This window comes from Chenopodium quinoa, unplaced genomic scaffold (genome assembly GCF_001683475.1).
Source record: "Chenopodium quinoa cultivar QQ74 unplaced genomic scaffold, ASM168347v1, whole genome shotgun sequence".
Taxonomy (NCBI): domain Eukaryota; kingdom Viridiplantae; phylum Streptophyta; class Magnoliopsida; order Caryophyllales; family Amaranthaceae; genus Chenopodium; species Chenopodium quinoa.
Genome location: NW_018742630.1, coordinates 3829759 through 3851154, shown reverse-complemented (window position 1 = coordinate 3851154; position 21396 = coordinate 3829759). Strand labels below are relative to the sequence as shown.

General features: G+C 32.1%; 2 protein-coding genes across 4 annotated transcripts; both read right to left on the bottom strand.

The window, feature by feature from the left end:
• Positions 1-7015: 7015 nt before the first annotated feature.
• On the bottom strand, positions 7016-8295 carry LOC110721740 (transcription factor IBH1-like 1). Of its 2 annotated transcripts, none has more exons than XM_021900927.1 (2): positions 8171-8295; positions 7016-7653 (listed from the first exon to the last, which is right to left on the bottom strand). In XM_021900927.1, the coding sequence occupies exon 2, from the start codon at positions 7650-7652 to the stop codon at positions 7020-7022; it is 633 nt and encodes a 210-aa protein (XP_021756619.1). In that variant the 5' UTR covers position 7653; positions 8171-8295; the 3' UTR covers positions 7016-7019. The 2 variants fall into 2 exon arrangements, with proteins under 2 accessions (XP_021756619.1, XP_021756621.1); XM_021900929.1 differs by having other exon boundaries at positions 7016-7584; positions 8171-8290.
• Positions 8296-12704: 4409 nt separating this feature from the next.
• On the bottom strand, positions 12705-17719 carry LOC110721739. 2 transcript variants are annotated; one of them, XM_021900926.1, is made up of 4 exons: positions 16791-17719; positions 15068-15220; positions 14104-14325; positions 12705-12924 (listed from the first exon to the last, which is right to left on the bottom strand). In XM_021900926.1, the coding sequence occupies exons 1-4, from the start codon at positions 17017-17019 to the stop codon at positions 12920-12922; spliced, it is 609 nt and encodes a 202-aa protein (XP_021756618.1). In that variant the 5' UTR covers positions 17020-17719; the 3' UTR covers positions 12705-12919. The 2 variants fall into 2 exon arrangements, with proteins under 2 accessions (XP_021756618.1, XP_021756617.1); XM_021900925.1 differs by having other exon boundaries at positions 15068-15226; positions 16791-17716.
• Positions 17720-21396: the final 3677 nt, after the last annotated feature.

The window sequence follows — 21396 nt, the reverse complement described above, 5'->3', positions numbered from 1 at the left end:
TCCCCTCCCCTTTTTGTTTTCGGCCACCCACCCACCCACACAACCCGAAACTCCATTCCCCTCCTCTTTGCAATTTGTGTGTAATTTCTTCTTCTCATTACAATGTAAGTATTTCCATGTATAATCCTTGCTTCATTGTCGATTCATACACATTTTTGAAAAATTCGAAAAACCCCTTTGAAAAATCGATTTGGGGCTTTCTCGTATGATGCTTGTTTGATGAAATTGTTTGTCCCATGTTGTTGCATTCTTGATTGTGAGCATTTTGATAGTAATTTTGTAGAAAATGATGAAGAAATGAGCATGTTGGGTTCTTGCCTTCGAGCTTGAACGTGGGTTTTAATGGTGGTGGAAAGATGACAGAGAGGGAAAGAGAAAGATGGTGGTTTTTTTTTTTTTTATTATTTTAATTTTTTTTGGGTTTTTTTTTAAAAAACATTTTTTTTTAAAAAAACGAACCAATCAGAAGGTGACACGTGGCAAGTGCTGGGTCAACTAATTGTCAACCAACAGACACTGACGGTCAACTAACGGAAATAACTCATTAATGGCATGGCATGACATTTTACTGTTTGTCAGTGGCATTTGGTGAATTCTGGAAAATACGGTGGCATTTCATGAATTTTTTAAGTGATTAGTGGCATTTTATGAAATTGTCGTTATTTATATATATAACCAAATGGATATCCTAGGATCTTATTAAGGTTTATGGACGCTTGGACTCATCTTGGAGGATATCCCACATACATTATAATGATACCTAGTCTAAAGCTGTCAAAAGCTGATCCGACCAGAAAATTTTACCCGAACCCGAACATGAACCGACTTGAGATGACCTAACCCGAACATAAACCGTCAAATATTGACTTAAACCGAACCTGACCCGAACTCAAGATTGACCCAAACCCGTTTTGACCCTTTGAAACCCGAAAACAACCCGACCTTTACTAACCCAACCCGAATTCAACCCGACTTGGATTCAACCCGACCTGTTACTCATTCGACTCGAATTCAACCCAATCTGTTTTTAACCCGACCCAAACTTGATGTAACCCGACCCGAATAGTAATGCAATTAATTCAAATTGACCCGAACCAAGCTAACTCGACCCAAACACTCAAATTGACAAATCTACCTTTAAAATTGCTTACACATTGATTCTTAAATCAACTTTCCCACATCACACATATCTTAGCTCTTATACTCGTATCTAATATAGCTAGTAATCTAGTTTAAGCACATTAATGCTTTAAAATGTTTCCCTTAATGAAGCCAGTTAATTGAGAAGGATTGTAATCCGAATCATAAATCTAATAATAAAGAATAGAGTATTAAACTGACACAACCAAATTAATGTCAGCACCTTATTTTTGATTTATCAATGTTGTCATTTTTCAACTATGTACCACAATACATACCAGACTATCCAAACTCATATTTGAACTTATATGAAATTATTTATCCTAAAATAAGTGAAAAAATGTAGTTTAAACTTATTAGCTCGAATATGAACTTATTTGAAATTATTTCTCTTACAAGAAATGAAGAAATTGATAATGATTAAATGTGAATGTCAATACATGAACTGTTAACAAACCGACCCGAAAAATATACCCGAACCCGATATGACCCGACCTGAAATCAACCCGAGACCCAGATTGACCCAATATTTGAGATCCAAACCCGAACATGACCTGACCTGGAAATGATCCGGAAATCATTGGCTTGAACCGAACCCAAGAATAACCCTAACTTGTTTTAACCCGTTAAAACCCGAATTAAACCTGAGCTATTATTCACTCGACCCGAATGTAATCCGACTTGTTATTGACCTGACCTAAACCCAACCCAAACCCGTTAAGGTGTATGACCCGACGTGACTCGACTCAAGCATGACCCAACCCGAACCCGACCTGCATAGGTTACGACATTAACCCAACCCGAGTTGATCTGACCTACACTAACCTGACTTAAACCCGATCCGTTTACCTGAATTGACAGATCTACACCTAGCTAGCTAGTCACATCACTAAAACACCCTCAATCAATATCTTGTTCCAAAATCAAGAAGCTTAATAACAAGGAAGATACTTAGAAAACACGATAACCATGCATGTATTTGGATAAAGAGAAAATTAGTCGACATGAATCATTGTGATTGACTCAACCGTCCTCTAAAAGTATTATGATGAGTTATATCGATCATGACCTTAAATTTTTTTTTTTTAATTAAGAGCAAGGCAGCCTTACTTTTCCTAGGATTAGCCTTTAACTACACCCCTTAATTCCAATTAAGAAGGGTCATGGAAGCTGCTTTTGGTAGGTTCTTTTATTGACATTCTTTCTCAATAAACTTAGGTGTGATTAATGGAGTGATGATTACACTCGTGAAGATCAGATTAAAGTTTATAACTTTTGTTAATTAATTTAATTATTGCTTTTTTGAGAGTAATTGTGGGCGTGTGACAAGTAGGACCACTTGTAATAGCAAGGAAACAACACAATTATCAACTCGTACATTATTATTTTCTCCGGTCAGTTAAATCTAATTAATTAAGATAGTTTGCTTTATTGTAAGGCTTAACAAATCACAAGTTTCAGCGCATTTTTTGTGTGGCCAGCTGACACACGTCAAAACATCGACCGATCAAAACATCGACCGAGTAACTCCTGATCGATCGAGTAACCCCTGATCAAGTAACCCCTAACCGACCGAGTAATCCCTGTATATATAACCCCGACTACACAGTGTGAACAACCACATATAAAACTTCATGCACAAATATTACAGTCACTTCTTGAGATTATCCACCTAAAAATTTTCCATTTGTGAGAATACATGTTCTTCGAAAGAGAAAATTTTCAAAAGTTTGAGGACTGCCTCGTAAGTATATGCTATACTGCTGGTTGGATGTGAAGCTCTAGTGTTACTTAAATTTTATTTTATTTTAATTTTTTTTTCTCTCTACTTAATGATATATTCTTTTCCATGTAATTGACGTTATTGTACTCAATAGTCAATAGCCAATACATGTATACTCAAATATAAATTTGTTAGTATGTACTATAGATTGTATGACTATCTATGCTCGTTAATATTCTTCACAATTACTATTTGCACAAAATTAAGACTAGTCGAGCAACAAACCAACAAGCTACAAAAGAATGAATTTGGCCATCAATTAAAGACGAGTGATTCAACAAGTGTGGTGCATTGGAAGGGGGGGGGGTAAATTTGCAAAGATTCATTACCAAAAATGGAACATGGAAGTAATAAATCCGTATATTAAGAAATTAAACTATAACAGAAAGTAATAATACAGAGTAGTTGTGTTTATATATGAATATGATTTTCAAAAATTGTAAAGTCAGAAGTCATATACTTCTTATATTGTTAGGCCTTATTCACTTCACTCTAAAAAAATAATATTCTGTAAAAATAATTCCAATTCAGTAAAAATAAGTTCAGTTCACTGAAAATAATTTCAGTTCAGTAAAAATAAATTCAGTTCAGTAAAAATCAGTAACCATAAAAAAGAAATTCAATAGAGAATCAGTAAAAATAATTTCAGTTCAGTAAAATTAATTTCAGTTCGGTAAAAATAATTTAAGTTTAACAAAAATAATTTCAGTTCAGTAAAAATAATTTTAGTTCACCAGCAAAAATAAGATGAGGTGAACAAGGCTTTAGTGATCTATATCAATATATCATATACTTAATTGCTCCTTACAGTCTTGATTGTTTAATAATACTATAATCCTATATTCATACGACAATCTATACTTATTTATTTATTAAATATTCATACGACAATCTATACTTATTTATTTATTCAAAATCGTTCTTAAAGCAGAATTTGTGCCACATGCATGTCACTTTTTTTAAACACTATAAACATGACATTTCAGCAGTATGAGCCATGTGTCAAATCTTTAAACACTATAAACATGACATGTCACCTCCACAACATGTGTTAAATTTGCATTGACAACTAAAAAATGTTTTTACAAAGACTTGAACTTGAGACCAACAAGAATTAAGTTACAAGTCTTACGATCTTAGCTGTTCATTTAATTTGCTTTTCTATCTAACAAAATTATAGTTAACTTAGATACGATAATTAGTATTTAATTGTACTATTTGTTTTCATTATGTAATGACATAAGCCAATTTAACAACTTTAATTTTGAAGTTTAATTTGAAAAACTCTGTATTAATTTTTTATTTGAGGAAAAATAATATTTTATTATTCTGTAGTTAATCAGTCAATAATTGTTAATTATCTTTAAATCATAACACATCAATATTGAATATGGTTCTCCAACACCTACTACAATTTTTTTTTTTCAACTTATGAAATTTCAAGATAATTATCAAAACACTAAGAAAAGTCAGTCAATCATGATCAGCAAACAAACAAGTACAAACTAGTAAACTGGAATAACGCCCGGAACACAAACTAGTTTATATTTATATCTTAACATTACGGTCAATTTTTTTTTTTCCTAAAATTTCCTCATTATTATGTTCAAAAGGCTCTCACAAAATTCAGTAAAGGAGCAGGTATCACATGCCTAAGGAGATCACTTGCGCAGTTGCACTCCTTAATTTATAAGGCCCATAGATTGGTGGTCCATTATTTAGCCCACTGAATACATACAATACATAGAACAATGTTTGTATTGTCTTCCATCTTAAATTTTAATTTGCGACCTTAGATATTCATTTCTCAAACAATCATTTTTTAAGAAAACCTCTACAAATTTAGCTAGATCACGTACTATATACACAAGACTGACAATATATTACTGTAAGTATTAGAATGTACTCGTGCTAATGCATGAAATACTTTTAAGATTATAAATTTGTAAATGTGGAAGATAATACATCGAATCATTTATAAAATAATAAAATATAATTTTTTTTATACTCAATTCATGCTTAAAAGTTCTTCTCATTTGACTGTACACGTTTGCCAATCAATTCTGTGACCATGCAAATTTCTTAATTGCATATTACTAAAAACATACAAAAATTGAATATTTATGATCTACATACTCATTAAGACAAATCAAATAATAAGACCTAATATGACTATATTATGTTTTATTTATTGAGAGTAATTTAGAAAATTATCTCATCTTATGAAAGATATCAAGATTTCATATAGGAAGAGATTTTAGGAACAAAGGGAGTAAAATATGTAAGGTAACTACATTAATATATGTTCGTTTTTCAAAATGATAAAAAAAAGTGTAATAATTGGCCCAAAATTTTATTAGATCACATTGTTAGGATGATCATTTAATTACTCAGCTAATCAACTCCGACCATAAGTGATAAACTATATAGATATCTTTTTATTCATATGGTAAAATGGGAGGCTTGCTTCTAGAATATATAGATTTTCTTGAAAATATTTTTCTTGCGAAATTGGTATTTATTATTTTATACTTATAAGCTCAATTTCAATTACATATTGTTGAATTTTTTATGAAATGTTTTGGTGATGTATTTATTATTTATATTTTGTAACCCAACACAACTCTATATACTGGTATTAATTTTGTTTATTAACAAGTAGGTAAATGTTTACAATGCATACATAGCTCAAAATTCATTTATTTTAATACAAAAACATTGTTCTAGACAATCCCAAAGAAGAAAAAGAAATTGATGTATTGAGAATTAAACAATGACAAAAGAATAACTTTGGCTACTTTTTATAAAGGACAGATATTAGCAGTGGCGGATCTTGGCCAAAAATATTAAAAGGGTCAGGATTTAAATCTTTTACCTCCCGTTCAAAACTAATCACTATGTCCTTATATGGTATGAATAAAATAAATTTATTTAATTTCATTAACTAATAATTAATCACAATAATTTATCGAGGACCGGGCCTTAAATAGCCCCGGTGGAAGGTCCCCCTCTGAATATTAGCATGTGGGATCTTATTAGATTTGCCATAGAGTTAAATTTCTAAATAGTTTACTTATCCATAGTCGAAAATATTGGAAACCATACAAATGCAAAGTAAGTCAAACTTTCAAAAACGAATGGATTAGAGGGAGTGTATATTTTAGTTATTTTTTCATTAAAAAGGAAATTAGTTCTTTATCTTCTTTTAGCACAACCACCTATTTTTATTTATTTATTTATTTATTTATTTATGTTTTATGTTGTGGTATATATTTCACTTGATTTTCTAGATAACTAGGTGTATTATATTTCTAAAGAAGTTTATAAGAAAATAATTTAAATGGCAACAAAATTATTAGAAGTTACCTCCGTGAATTACTATGTGCAACTTTTGAAAATCCAAAAGTTGCACATAATTATTAACAGAGGTAGCAATAAGATTTGAACTTGAGGCCATCTAACCATCAAATACAAAATGTATATCCTAGCCATACATAATTTGCATGAAAAATAAAATGTACAAGCCAATTAATTATATAATTACTCAAGTGGATGCATGTAAAACTGTAATCCCCAACGAATGTGTTGGATCCTTCTTTCTTAATTACACTATCACTCTATATGTGTAATATCATTCGTTACCTCTTAAAATGCAAGTTTTCCTAAATGTTTATATATTCGATAATAAGAATTCAATTGTATAATTATTATTCAAACATTGTTTAAGACAATCCCAAAGAAGAAAAAAAAAATAGTTGTATTGAAAAATAAACATTAATAAAAGCATAAATCTTATGCCTACAACTAGTAGAGTCCATGAAAGTATAAATTAAATTGCTAGAAGAAAAATTGGACAATAAAGCTAGCCTTTATATTAGTTCCTATTGAACTACCATATGATTCACCATTTATACAAGACAAATCATTCATTCTTTTTAGTCCATAATTAAGCATATATATAGTAGGTTAATTATACAATGAGCTACAAAATTAACCCCCAAATAACTCAATATATTATATCTAAACACATATAAATATATAATATATATATATATATATATATATATATATATATATATATATATAATTTTTTTTTCTAAATTTGAATGAAGAGTTGAGGAGAATTAGCAAGATATTGCATCACATCAACTTGAGCTCGAAGTGAGACAACATAGTCAAGTGTTTCCTTGACCAAAGAGAATTCATCCATGTATTCTCCCCCAGGAATTAACCCTTTTAGTATTTGTGTTCTTTTCTCAACCAATCTCTTTGCCATTGCCCTAGCTTTTTTCACCTTATAACTATTTGACACACCACATTTCTTTGGATCACATTTCCTAAACTTGCGTATGTTCCTTGAAGAAGTAGGCTTCTTGTTATTGCTTTGAACAAAAATTGTTCGCAATTTAGGCTTTGTTGTTGTTGTTGTTGTTGTTGTGAATGTTGTTGCATTGAGGTCATCTTGTGAAAAACACTTATGAGTTGTTTTGTCACCCAAGATTTGCTTAGCTAAATTTCCGGTTTCTCTATCTTTAGAAGCCTTGGTGATGAGGGCACGACTCCAATATCGTTTACCATTTCGAGTGGAAGCCATGGCTAGGTCGGCTGATAGTTTTATGGCTTTCTTCCTTTCCAACAAGTTCATGTTCTCTTTTGAGGAGCTGCATATTTGAAGGCTTGTTATCCATTTCTTGAAGAATTCTTTCTTGAGAGAGTTATGAGTATGCATTCTGCTTAAATATGAGCTTGTAAGTGCATGTTAATATTCAATGATGTTTATATATGACTAGAATTATATACATGTATGTGTTGAAGAAAAGTTGACAACCCATTACATTAAAGAGAAAATTGAAGAAGAATGTTTGAAAGAGGAACCAATATTAAATCTTTCATATGTATGCATGTGAAAATTTGTTGGCTATATACTTTTATTCTTTTGGTTCTTTCAATACAAGGTACGACCAGTAATTTAACAACTAACTATTCACTGTAAATGACTGAATATTTCAGATTTGAAAAATGTGCAATGTTGTTGAAGCTTAAAGATGAGAAAATGCACATAAATAATGATGTAATGCGACCATATGAAAATAATAAGAACCACGCACCAAGCTGGATATATATCATATTATATCATATCGTACATACCAAAAATTCTTCATTATTATTGTTCTTATATATAAAATGATTGGGGTGAAAAAGAAGATGAAAAGGTGTTGAAGAAATAATAAGGATGAAAATACATACCTTGGAATAAAAATTCTTCACTAGGATTGATTATTAAACAAAGAAGAAGAAAGGATGCACATGAGAAGGAGAAGAAAGGTGTTGAAAACACACCATTTATTTTGTTAAGAAGAAAAAGGGATGAAAGAGAAATGGTGGGCCTTGAATAAGAAAGACACAGCACATGCAGGCACATGGGTGGGCTATGGCCCACCACCCCAAGCCCTGGAAGACATGTCAAATTTTTTTCAAAATTTAGTCATCAAGAATAAAGGGGGGTTTCCCTAATGTTGTGCAATCCCAACTTTTGTTACTTGTTACAAGAACAATTATAATTTCGTATTTATATAATATTTGTTAATTTATACGTCATTTATGTCATGAAATGGCATTTTTCTTAAATTTGGTTGATACCCATATGGTTGGTGAAAAATTTGTCAAACCCTTTTATAATAAGAATTAAAGTGGAATGTTCATTTGGTATGTAAGCTAATAAATTTTGTGGGTAAAGTTTTTTTTTGGGATGGGTATATAGTCTTTGATGTGTTAGTTATTGTGAGTCCATAGAGAATTTAATGTTTGGGAACGAAAAAAAATCTAAAGTGTAATTTAGGGATTGTGTGTGTGGGAGTATATGTTTACGTTTTTTTTGCACATTTTATATATCTGATGGTTGATACTCTTGAGAGGTTAAAAATAATAAGAAATTGCAAAAAAGTTTATATCATGATGACTTCAAACCAAGCTATTTATAAGAAAACAAACATTCAATACAAATTCACAATAATAGAATAAGTCTAAATTTCACCCTTTAATTTCATCAAGAAAGGTATGTGGTAATTCTAGAAAACAAGGTTGTATGGTATGTACAGATTAAGTTTTTTAATTAACCAAAAACTTTTGATTGAAAATTGTTTAATTCAAAACTCCCTCCGTGTTTTAATAAGTGTTACAATTTGATTCACTATTTACATAATGGTTTTGACTTGATTAATTTACTAATTTATAAAAAACAAATGTTATTGTATAATACATCATTAAATTCGTTATAATGTATATGCTTTTATAATATCAATTTTCCTATAATTTTACTTATATATGATTAGATAAATTAATAGTCAAAGTTGTGTCTTACCATGCGTGTTTGATCAAACTATAACATTTATTAAAACAAGGAGGGAGTATGTAAGAAGAATTAAGAACACTTTATCACATGCAAAAAAGCACTCATTACTTGCTGTGCATAATAGTCAAATTAAATGACAATCTATCCTTAAAAAATTAATTTAGAGAAATGATTAAAGGGTGAAATTTTGCCAAGCCAGATTTATGTGCTGTCATGGCCAATACAAAGGACAATATATTCTTACAAAGAACATTTTTTTTGAAAATGATATATACTACTAACATATTGTGACTTTTTGTACTATTTACATATTAATTTTGATTATTATACATATTACGAAATAAAAGAAAAAATTATCATTTATTATCTATGAAAGTATTTATATAAATTTGATCATATTAAAAAAAATTAATAAAAATTTGATTATATATGTATTTATACTTCGTATATTAAGATCAAACTAATGCATTGATCGTCTCTTCGAAAAGGTTGTTTATTCCAGCGATGTGTGTGAGAGAGAGATGTATCACAGTGCTAGATCTATTCAACGATTGTAGTTTTGATGAAGAAAACACTTATTTGATTCAATTTTATGTATTTGTTAATTTAGATTTCATTGTAGATGTTGTATGACTTTTTATTAATAAATTGATTTGTTAAAAAAAAAAAAAATTGTATCAAGTTTGACTACACTATAATAAGATATTAAAATAGAGGTAGTATAGTCTTGGATATAATAATTAATTAGTTGTGGAAAATTTCTCAACTATCCGTACAAATTGCTCAACTAAACCAAGTCCTTCAAATCCAATAATAGCAAAGGCGCCATGTGAGTGCTAAGAAATATTACGTAGATTATTGATGATGCACGATGCAGATTGAATCAAATCAATAAATAATTAATCCAATAATGAATAATTAGAAATGCGGTTAAGATGAAAATTGAAAAAGAAATCAATGTCATTTGACCACAACAACTCATACTATGACGACTGATAGAGAACACAAGTGAGAGAGACCTTGTTGGTCTTATTATTGACACACATAAAAGTCACTACCATGCATTAAATAACCACTTTTAGTAAGCTATTTTTTCTCCTTTTTTTGCATGTTGTATACATGTAATTGAGTTACTATACAAAAAGCTAATAAAGGCTGGATATCAGGTGTATAATGTATTAAGTTTTTTTTTTTTTTTTTGGAAGAAATGTATTAGGTTTTGTTAAATCTACATTGATTTTTATTAATTATTATCATAAGTATGAGACTATTTATTACTTTGAATTTAAATATTTTTTACATTAATTATGTAAGGTAATAGAGTAGAAAGCTTCATAGTACTAAAAAAAATAAAATCATAGTACAATCTTTTTAGTTTTTAACTATTATTTCGTTTTATTTTAACTTAACATTTTTTTTTTGAGGCATTTGATCTTAACATTTACTACGGAATATTTGCACCGTTATTAAGAATATAGCTAAGTGGGTAGGCGGATTTAAGAAAAACGTGGTTAAGAAAAAGTGACGATAATGTTAAAAAGAGTGGATGTGGAAAAAAAAGTAGATAAAGTGAAAGAGATTGAGTGGAAAGGTGAATTTTGTGGGATAATATATAGTTGTATAGCAATAAAAGGGATTTACAAAAATGAAACATAGTATAATTGTTAACAACTTGATATTTTAAGAGGTCAAGAGAAGTTTTATCACCTTTAGAGTGAGATAATGCCTTTCATCAAACACTAACTTACACCATTGCCAAACGTTCAAAATAGCTTTTGAAACCTAACCACTATATATGTTCGTTCAAATTTGAGGAAATACTCATCAAACACTCTTTTGAACTAAAACACTTTTGCGATCAATTTAAAATTAAAGGTGATAAATAGGTCATATTTGGGTGATGAGTCATTTAAGTTAAGTCATCCTGTCCACCATAAATTGGCTCTTTATAGATCATAGATCAATATATTCTTATTAAATTTCAAGTTGGAATGGTTCAAATCAATCTCACTTAGGTCGAAATTGTGCATTTGGGTTTGGATGCATTATACATTTCAATTTGGTAATTCAATTAGGATATATTACCATGACAATAATTCAAAAGTTAGTTGTTACTAGATACGTCCATAAAAAGCCAAAAAAACCTAGATTTGCACATTAATATGCACAAATATAAAACCCAACTACCCAAGTATTCTACCCAACTACATACATATACAACATCAATTTGCACATATTGATAGCAACATACTAATTTCATAACTATCACACCCATAAAAAAAAAGGTTGTCAACAACGGGAAATTGGCGGGATTGAGGAAACAAGATGAAAAAAAGGGAAGAAGTGGGACCAAAAAACCAGAAAAATAAAAGAGCAAGCCCAAAATTGTTGGTTTAAATTGGCTTGGCCTGGCTTTAGCAAAGAAGTAACTTATTTATCTTCCACATGGTCACCACATGGGTGCATTTCCTTTCTTGAGAGTGTAGTCCCTCTTTCTCCTTTCATCTAGTACACTTCTTTTCTTTTTCTTGCTTACATTTTGTGTCAATTAGTATCACTAATAATGCCATCCTCTCATTTTGCTATGGTTTAGATTATGACTTAATTTTAACACCTTCTTTAATTTAGGATTTTGTGGACTAAATTAGGCTAAAGAAAACTATGACTATGGGGGAGATTAAAAATTGACGGGAAAATACATGTAGTCCGTGTAATGAAATATTGCCGAATAACAACAGTATCCACATATACTCGTTGGAGAATAGTCATCTTCTTTTTATACCTGGAAATTAGCTTAATGTCACTAGATGAGCTTGTTTGAACATAAAAATTTTCCGGAGTATTGCTGTTCTGGCGGAGTTTAAATTCCTCCACCAAATAATATGCGCCAACTATTCCACTTGAAAGGAGGGTGAATGAAATTAGAACTCATGATTTTCTTATCACGTTGGTTCTTGATACTATGTTAGAGGACCGATTTAACTAAAAACTTAATCTCATGATTGAAACGTAGGATTGGTTTTCATACTCAATTAACAATCTATACCTCCTTGTTCAAGAGTGTAACTACTGGCTAGGTCCGCTCAACTCAACCTGCTGTTGTATATAAGTCTCCGGCCATGACCAGCCAAACACAGCTAGGTCCGCTCAACTCAACCTGCTGTTGTATATAAGTCTCCAGCCATGACAAGCCGAACTTGAGTTCACTCAACGACTCAACCTTCAAATGTACAAGAGTCTTACCTCTTTGATTTCTATCTAGTCATACCTGCAGGGTAACTGGTAAGTTTGTTCCTGGTTGGTGTTGTAAATCAAAATCAGAATGTCCATGAAACTGTGATTTCAACTAACACTTCAGCATTTGGAATTATAGCACTGCCAGATGAACATAAAGAACATTTAAAAAGTTTATAAATTGAAGATGCTCAGAAGTTAAAAAGAGCTATATATTACTTTTCGACGATAAGCAATTTCTTTTTGATGATTCTAGACTTCATCGAGAGAACATTCGACATCTTACTTGTAGATGATACAGTATAAGTATTAAGCACATATACAAAATGAAATCAGTCTAAGTTTCTATGCCCTAGCTGCTTACGGCAATGTATTCATTAAAGACTTGTTTACGTTACTATTCCAGTACTTTAACCTGCACAAAGAACATATACAATCTTCAGTCTCAAACTGGAGCACAGAAAATTAACATTTATATCTAACATACGCAAAACAATTCACCTTTATGTAGGTAACTAAACGTTGATAACAAACAATTTCCTATAGCATTCTGTATTACATTGCATGCAGGTAAACTGTATCAAGTACAGCTGGAATATGAAAATTAAACTAGTTACGCATCTTGGGAAATTAAAGACCACATCATCGTTTGAATTGAAAAATAACAGGCAAGGCCAATCTCGCTCCGAGATTAGTAATTAGCTCAATGGCGACTTTTCTTGTGATTACCATAACTTGATCAAGAGGAGGGGATTTGGAGAATTGTTGATTACAAGAGGGACATTTTTTGATAGTTGGGGTGAAATTGGTACTGGTACATACTATTCACAAATCTCGGAGATTATTACCACATACTTTCTCTTGTCACAGTACACAGAAAATTCCTTTTCCTCAAGTGGATAATGTTAGACACCAAATTTTAAAGTCATAAACAATTCAACCTTTTCCAATTTCCATCAAATATCTCCAAAACACTTCAATAATGGAAATATAACCTATCCAGTAGTACTAATTAATTAGAGCGACTTGTAATTTTACCTACTACAAAACTTATATATATTTTTTTTCTCTAATCGTCTTTCAAATGCCACGATGCATTTGTAAAGACCATTGATTCAATTAAAGGGATCCATACGACCATACATCGTAGCCTAGGGCCATAAGCTACACATGTAGCTTGCCCATTTCTTCGACATTTCATAATTCATCACATGGAATTAAGTGCTTCTTGCATCTTCCTATTTAAAACTTCTGTGCAAGGCTTGTAAATCACTATAAGCTTAATAGGGATCCCATCCCCAACTTTCCGTACATACAACCAACAACATTTATCGTGAACATAGAGCACATATATAGCACACAGAAGCCAGAGCCCAATCATAAGCTAGCCCTTATTAATGAAGATTTTGCACAGCTGAACACACTTTAATTACAACACACCAATTGAGTTTCATGCATATATATACTAACTTGCTTAGCAGGTATAACTTTCTGTGCATCTAGAAGACTAGAAACGTCAAAACATATTTGAAAAACATCATGAAAGGTGCTTAAATTTTTTTAGCAAAGCATACTGTAATCGAGTGAAAAGAACCTGAGATTGTTGATAATCGACTGCTCCTGCGAGCTGCTTGCTTCTTTACTTCCTGGAGTCCTGGAGTTTTAGGGAATAAGATACTTGCATCTTGAGGAATACCATTTGAGCCATGATCCCCATGCTTTTCAACCACAGAATTTTCAGCTATTTCTTTTGTCTGCCAAGCAATCTTCTCCGACAAGACTGTACTAGTTACTCTTGTAAATTGCAATTCCTGTCCTGCAAGCAACAGGATATCAGAACAAACAGAATATAATAAGTGTGCATACACAAACATTCATTAACCAAACATAACAAATGATATACTCGAAAGAGTGTTGTAAATCCAACTGATCATTGCTGGACCAAGCAATACATGTATGGATTGCAATCGTATATTAAAATCGACCAAACATAAAAATGATCTTGAGATACTATAGGTACATATGTTATTGATCTTTAGTCTCTAAACCTACTTAAAGTGTTGTAGTTTAGATTAAGACCAAGTAAAGCATCAGGTAAAAAGCCTCGAGGTAGCTGTCCTAGGCTTTCAAAAAATTCCATAATCAACTTGGACTCAATAAGTGAATGAAAGGTTGTAGCCTAATATATGTTACTCATACAAATTCATGCCCATGAAATTTTGATTGGCTAAAATTCTTTACTAATATAAGTTACCAAGCCTAAAATAATAGAATGAACTAATAAGAAAAATCGCCACAAATGTGAAAAACAAAATAAAAGACAGAAGAATTGGATTCAAGGTATAATGACATACTATTGTTTTTCCTTATTGAAGCGTAGACTCTTAGTATGAGTATGAGACAAAACAGAGTAGGAAAGCCCCACCTTAAAGTTGTTCTTTAAGGTCCAGTACGATCCAATGTCATACAAAAGTTCTAGGAACACTTTGAAACACTCAATCCACCATCAACTAACGTTCAAAAGCATACATTTCCAATTAAAGCAAAAGGAACCTTACCTCTTGGGGAAGAAATGACAGATTTCTCCGCAATATTACCACAATGTCGAGTACCTTCCAAAGGAGTGTACAGATACGTATCAGATTTAAGGTATTCCACTAGCCTCTCCTTCATTTGCCCTTTATTTGACAAAATATGTTCACCAGTATGGGCTGTATCTAATCACACACACAAACAGAAATTGTTTCAACAAACCAGCCATCTTTAATGTAAAATCTTAAGCAAATAGGACTGTCGCGGAACATTAAAATGTACTCCGTCATTAACAAATTCCATTACCCTTGTTTTTCTTTTGAGTAAGGAGAGGATTATAGCTAACATGACAAGTCAAATTGATCCATACCAAACAAGAAGTTACTAAGAGAAACCAAGCTTGATAAGACACAGAACAAATGAAAGTTGTCCAATGACAAGAAAATCTGATAATTGAACCCATTTTGTTATATTCAATGATTATCTTACTACCTCCGTTTCATTTTTTTTTGCAAATTTGGAATATTTTATATCTCACAAATAATACCCAAAGTTGCAAAAAAATATGAAACGGAGGTAGTACATTTCTTTGTTTGTAATTTTTAGTAAAATTTGGGCATAGCATACAATTTACGAAAAACAAAAGGCAAACACCACCGGAACCTTCAGGGCATGACCAAATGTTGATATGCACTTCTTCTACAAGTAGAATGGACTAAACAGAAGTTTCATGGATTTTCTCAAATTTGACTATTCATTCATAGCGAATCAGCAAACGGCTGTAACATGCAAAGTAATAGATTCCGGTTATTGTATACCTAAAGTTTTCTCAAATAGACTATTGACTAGGGAGTATTAGTTTCACACTACTTTCACCAAAAGGTCCATAACCATATGCCTATGAGCAACCATCCCTACCTTTGAGCAATGACAAATTACTTATTTCGAGCTATAACTAAAGATGGCACTAAGCTGGGCCATTGGCCCAACACTAAAATTGCAAAGCGAATGGCTCAACCATCGGGACTAGCTCGAGGCATGGCCCATAGTCATCTTTAGGTACAATCATAGCATACACCAATTCATGTAACGATGTTACAACAACATCATCATTTGAAGCAAAACCGTAAGACATACTACCACCGCCATACTAAGTACGACCTCAATTTTGTTTCACCATAAGGTCCATAACCATATGGGCTCCCTAAGTGCCATACCTTTTTTTTTATCCACTACGCCTATATTAAGTATTACTGTAGTACCGCAAAAAAAAAAAAAAAAAAAAACACAATGCTAGCACCACATCTAGAGGTGTCAAAAGCCTATCTGACCGACCAGACCCGAAAAAAAAAAAAGTAAATTCAGATATCGACTTGCTTGGACATAATAATTTTACATGATTGAATTATAAATTTAGACCCAACCCGACACCTGAATTGGCACGGCTATACGCGTGGCCAGTCACGAATCACGATAAAATGTGTGTATGGCAGTGGGCATAGATTCACAGATAAAATAAGTGAAATATGGCCTACGCACAACACAATTTGCCTAAATCCTTACACATGTACATTTTTACACATTGACATAACAAATAATACCATACTCATCTACTCGTATCATTTAAAGGATTATAACAGGATGTAATTTACAAAAAAAACTGAAATGCACATATTATAAATAATAATTTATATATTGTTAAAAAAAAATGACAAGAAATTAAAAAGTAATAAAGTTGAAAGAAGTTACCTCTAAAAGAGAGAACAACATCAAATGGAGCTGAATTATGAGACGGGTGAGAAGAAGAGATGAAGTGGGAGTAAAAATAAGAATCAGATTTAAGATAATTAGCAAAATCTGGAATAATATTGCTAAAATTAATACTACTGATACTGTTTTTCTTCTTAATCTTGTTCTTATTGGTAATACGCTTCAAAAGCCTTTTAGTTTGCACTCCCAAATCTTTCCTTCCTTCCATTTCTAATCAATTGTTTGATTTTGTACTCCGTAATTTGGTTAATGATGAAATACTATTTCAGATTTTGTGTTGAGTTTGAGTGTTTGTTTAGTCAGCTATTTTGTGTTGAGGGTTTTGTGAGCAAGGTTTAGGCGGTTGACAGGTTTTAACTCTTTTGATGGCTATTTAACACGTGTTTCTTTCATACCATTTCACGTGTCATCAGTTTTATTTTCTTTTTTAAAAAATGGATGTATATCATTTGGCCCATTGAAAGGAATTTGGGCTTGAAGCCCAGTAATCAAATTAATACAAACCAGGTAAAATAAGTGTACACGGTCAAATAACTAACCCATATAAAAAATAAAAAATAAAGAAAGAAAGAAAGAAAAAGGAAAATTACATTATTTTAATTTTTCATTTGATTTGATCAAAAGACGATTGAAATCATTCACTAAATCAAACTATAATACTAAATGGAAGTGATAAATATTTCTACACTATATGATCATCTAATATCATTAATAGTTTGAAAGGATCATTAGCAAATTCTCTACCGTGATCACTTTGAAAGGATCAGGGCCATCCCAACCTTTTCGAAGACCCTATGAAAATATGGAGTATAAAATTTGGCTCATGAATTTTTTCTACTCACGGCTTATTTTTATACAAGAAACAAAATCGTTGTTTTTCTCACCCTTAATAAATGAACAAATATACTTCTTCCGTTCTAATAATATTGCAATAACTGGACTTTTGCACTATTCACCACTCTTGTTTGACCATGTAATATAATTTATACGTTAAGCAAAATATAGTCATGTGGGAAAATTGTTAGATTCGTCTAGTAAAATACTGTCACAATATCAAATTTTTATAATTTTTACTCTTATACAATTATAGATATTTAAAATGTGCTTTGGGATGCGTAATTTCATCCTTGTTGCAATATTATTGGAACGGAAGAAGTATAAAGTTAATTATCAAAAATGAAATACGCATAGGCTACTCACGGGCTATTATAGACAATATGGATATCATACCTTGTAATAACTCTAGTTTAATTCCTATTCTTTCCTTAGATGCATTGGGAATTCCCTTCGTGAGGAGGGTTTTCTAATGTTTTTCCTTTTTCTTACCATTAAAAAAAAAAGAACAAATATATAAAGTTTGTAATTTTCAAAAATGAAATACGCATTAGATACATTTTGTTAAAAAATATTACAGTAAAAAGGCTTTTAGTGGAAATTGAATAAATCACTAAGCCACAATTAGTATGTATGAATAAATCTACAGCATATATTAATTATACGTTTTTAATGATCTGAGGCCCCAATCAAAGTTGGGCCCTGTGCGGCCGCTCAGGCTGCACAGGCTAATGGCCGGCCTTGGAAATGATTTTATGGGCCTTTCGAATTGAGTCATAACATATGCTCTAAAATTTAAAAAAATATTAGAAGATTTAAGATTTGAATTTTAAAGGAATAATCCACACAAAGTGGGTAAAATCATCCAACAATACCAAATAATATTTGTTTATTACAATGAATAGGAGATGTCCACAAATCAGCATGAATAATCTCAAAAGCAGTGGAAGTAGTACTATTAGAATTATAAAACGGAAAACGAATATGTTTTCCTAACTGACAAGAAACACAGAATATGGAGTCGTGCTCCTTATTACACGAAATTAAGTTTCTAGACCTAATAACACTTAAAACAAGATTTCCCGGATGTCCAAGGCGATCATGCCAAATGTGAGATGATGTGACAGTGAGAGTGGTAGCAAGACAAGTAGAGGGATTGGTAGTGGTGGTGACCGGATAAAGATCCCCCGAACTATTACACCTCGTTATTACTTTCCCCATGCGAAGGTCCTTCACAGAAAAACCAAAAGGATCAAATTCAATTGACACAGAATTATTGAAAGTGAACTTTCGAACTGAAATAAGATATTTAACAATTTGTGGAGCTAATAGTACATCACGAAGGACAAAAGAGGGTTTGGGGTGAGGTAAAGTGGTGTGACCATGCCCCGTAACTGGAATGCGATATTCATTACCAACTAAAATATGATAATTTGTAATCAAATTAAACAAAGGCATGAGAGTATATGAATTGTTGGTCATGTGAGACGTCACACCCGAATCTATGTACCATGAGTTGTCTGCAGTAGACTCATAGTGGCAAAGGAGTTTGCAAGCTCGATGGGAGTCATTGCGGGACTGTAGGAGGGGGCTTGATATGACGGGTACTGTATTTGATAGGCCTGCTGTAAGTATTGGGCCATATAGGCCGACCTAGGTGGAGGAGCAGTGGGTCGTTGAGGGTATTGGGCCTACTGAGGAAAAGGGAAAAGGAGTGGTAGGAACCCATTGTATGGGTTGGGCCTACTGTTGAGTCCAGGTGCATGTTGGAGCCTATTGAAGGGGTTTGTGAAGCTTATGATGAATTTTCTTGCTGTTGTTGTTGATTGTATCGCCCATACCTCTCCCTTTTCCTTGGTTGTTGTTAGTGCCACCGTGACCTCGTCCTCATCTGCCACCTCTACTGCGCCATCGGTGGCGACCTGTTGCTGCTGTTGTTGCCCTTGCGGTGGTGGCAGAGTAGAGTTGTTTGAGGTGTTGGATGGTTGTTGTGCCGCAAACGAAGTAGCCTGGGTGCCTTGATTATTCGAACGCCGAGTTTCTAGAGGTGATTTGTAACACCCAGTATTTTTGAACCACTATTTTATGTGCATTTCAAACTATTAAACCTAATTTCTAATTTAAATCTCAATTTCTAAATTGAATTGTTAATTTAATTATTAAAATCGTTATTTTGATATAAGGGTCATCCCAAGCTTTTAAAACCTTAATTATAATATTTTGACGAAATGATTGAAAGTTGTTATTTAAAAGGTTATATATTTGAGTATTAATCATTTCAATTATATTTGACTTGTTTGAATTGATATTAGCCTTAAAGGGTGATTCCTTGACCTTAAGCGTCAATTCAGTAAGTGTTACACTTATATTATATGTAATTTCGATATTTAACCTATTAAGATTGATACGGGCCATCATGGGTGATTCCTTGACTGAAGTGTCAATTTGATTAGGTATAAAATGATTTTAAGGTGTTTAAAACATTTTACGTTCAACCGTATCAATATCGATAAATAAAGTTGTATTGGGTAATTTCGTCAACACGTTTATCAAATTGATATTGTTTATAAACTATTCTTTAATTCTTATATTTATAAAAACTCATTATAATGTCCTTTTTATTAATTAGATCATTATAAATGAATAATATTATCGGTTTCGCATTCGTTTCAAATCGCCTCCCGTTACATTCCTTTCCTAGTCTAGTTTCGGGCCAACTAAAATTTGTTTATGGGTCGGGCTTTGCCTTATTACTTTCATGACTAAATAGATTAAGAAAGGCTTGTTTATTAGCCTCCTTAATTCTATTCTTAAGCCAAAATTAATCATTCAATCAAGCCCATTAGTGTGGCTTAAGTTAGCGTTTGCATGAGAGCTAATTTAGCCCATTTTACCTCCCTTTTCACCGCAGCCACAAGGCTTTACTACTGCCCAAATTCAACCTAAGTAACCCCCCCATATTCAGCCTCATTAAGCCTATTAAAACCTAGTAATTTGCTTCCCAAAACCCTTTCACTTCCCCTTCTCCTTTCACGTACAATGGAGGCCAAAAGTCATCAACTTTTCTCCACCAAATGATGCAGCAACTCACCCCTCTTCTCCCCATCTTTTAGTGGGATTCAATGTGGAAATCAAAGCCAACTTGTTGCCATAATCTCTGCCAAAACCGTGCTTTATCTGTCCTCTAAAACAACACAAAAACGAAGCAAGGGAACAAGGCTGCTTGGGTGGGTATTTGTGCGTGTTGTTGTTGCTATTTGTGCTTGGTGTTGCTGTCCTTTTCTTCTGGTTTTGGTGGCCTATATATCAAGGTAACTAGCCTTCTCCTTTAGGTTAGAATTATGGGATTTTAGGGTTGGATTGAAATCATGCCTAAGGTTAGGGATATTGTGTGAATTCCGTACAATTGATGAGCTGCAATTTTCGTGTGGTTTTGTGCTTATTTTGATGAGTTTTATGAATGTTCTTATGATTAAATTTGTTTGATATCAAAGCCTTGATTTTGTATGATCTATGTATGACGTTTTTAATGAGTTTATACATGGTTTTGAGGATCAAAATGAAGAGAATAATAGCAAGAATTTATCTTGATATTATTCTCAATCATATCTTTGACTTAACAAAGATAATTATGGCCACTTGCAGCATATTAGCTTTCGTAATTTTGTGCAATTTGACATCTTTGACTTATGTAAATTATATCCCTTATTTCCTCCCCTTTCATAGCTATAATTTATTATGTACTTAAATA

What these genes read in the sequence shown, in the direction of transcription:
- LOC110721740 (XM_021900927.1), bottom strand. Translation starts at nt 7,652, where the DNA reads ATGCATACTCATAACTCTCTCAAGAAAGAATTCTTCAAGAAATGGATA.
- LOC110721739 (XM_021900925.1), bottom strand. Translation starts at nt 17,019, where the DNA reads ATGGAAGGAAGGAAAGATTTGGGAGTGCAAACTAAAAGGCTTTTGAAG. An exon ending in TGTTGTTCTCTCTTTTAGAG is followed by an intron (nt 15,227 to 16,790) that starts GTAACTTCTTTC and finishes GTGTGTGATTAG; the next exon opens with ATACAGCCCATACTGGTGAA. An exon ending in TGTCATTTCTTCCCCAAGAG is followed by an intron (nt 14,326 to 15,067) that starts GTAAGGTTCCTT and finishes TGTTGCTTGCAG; the next exon opens with GACAGGAATTGCAATTTACA.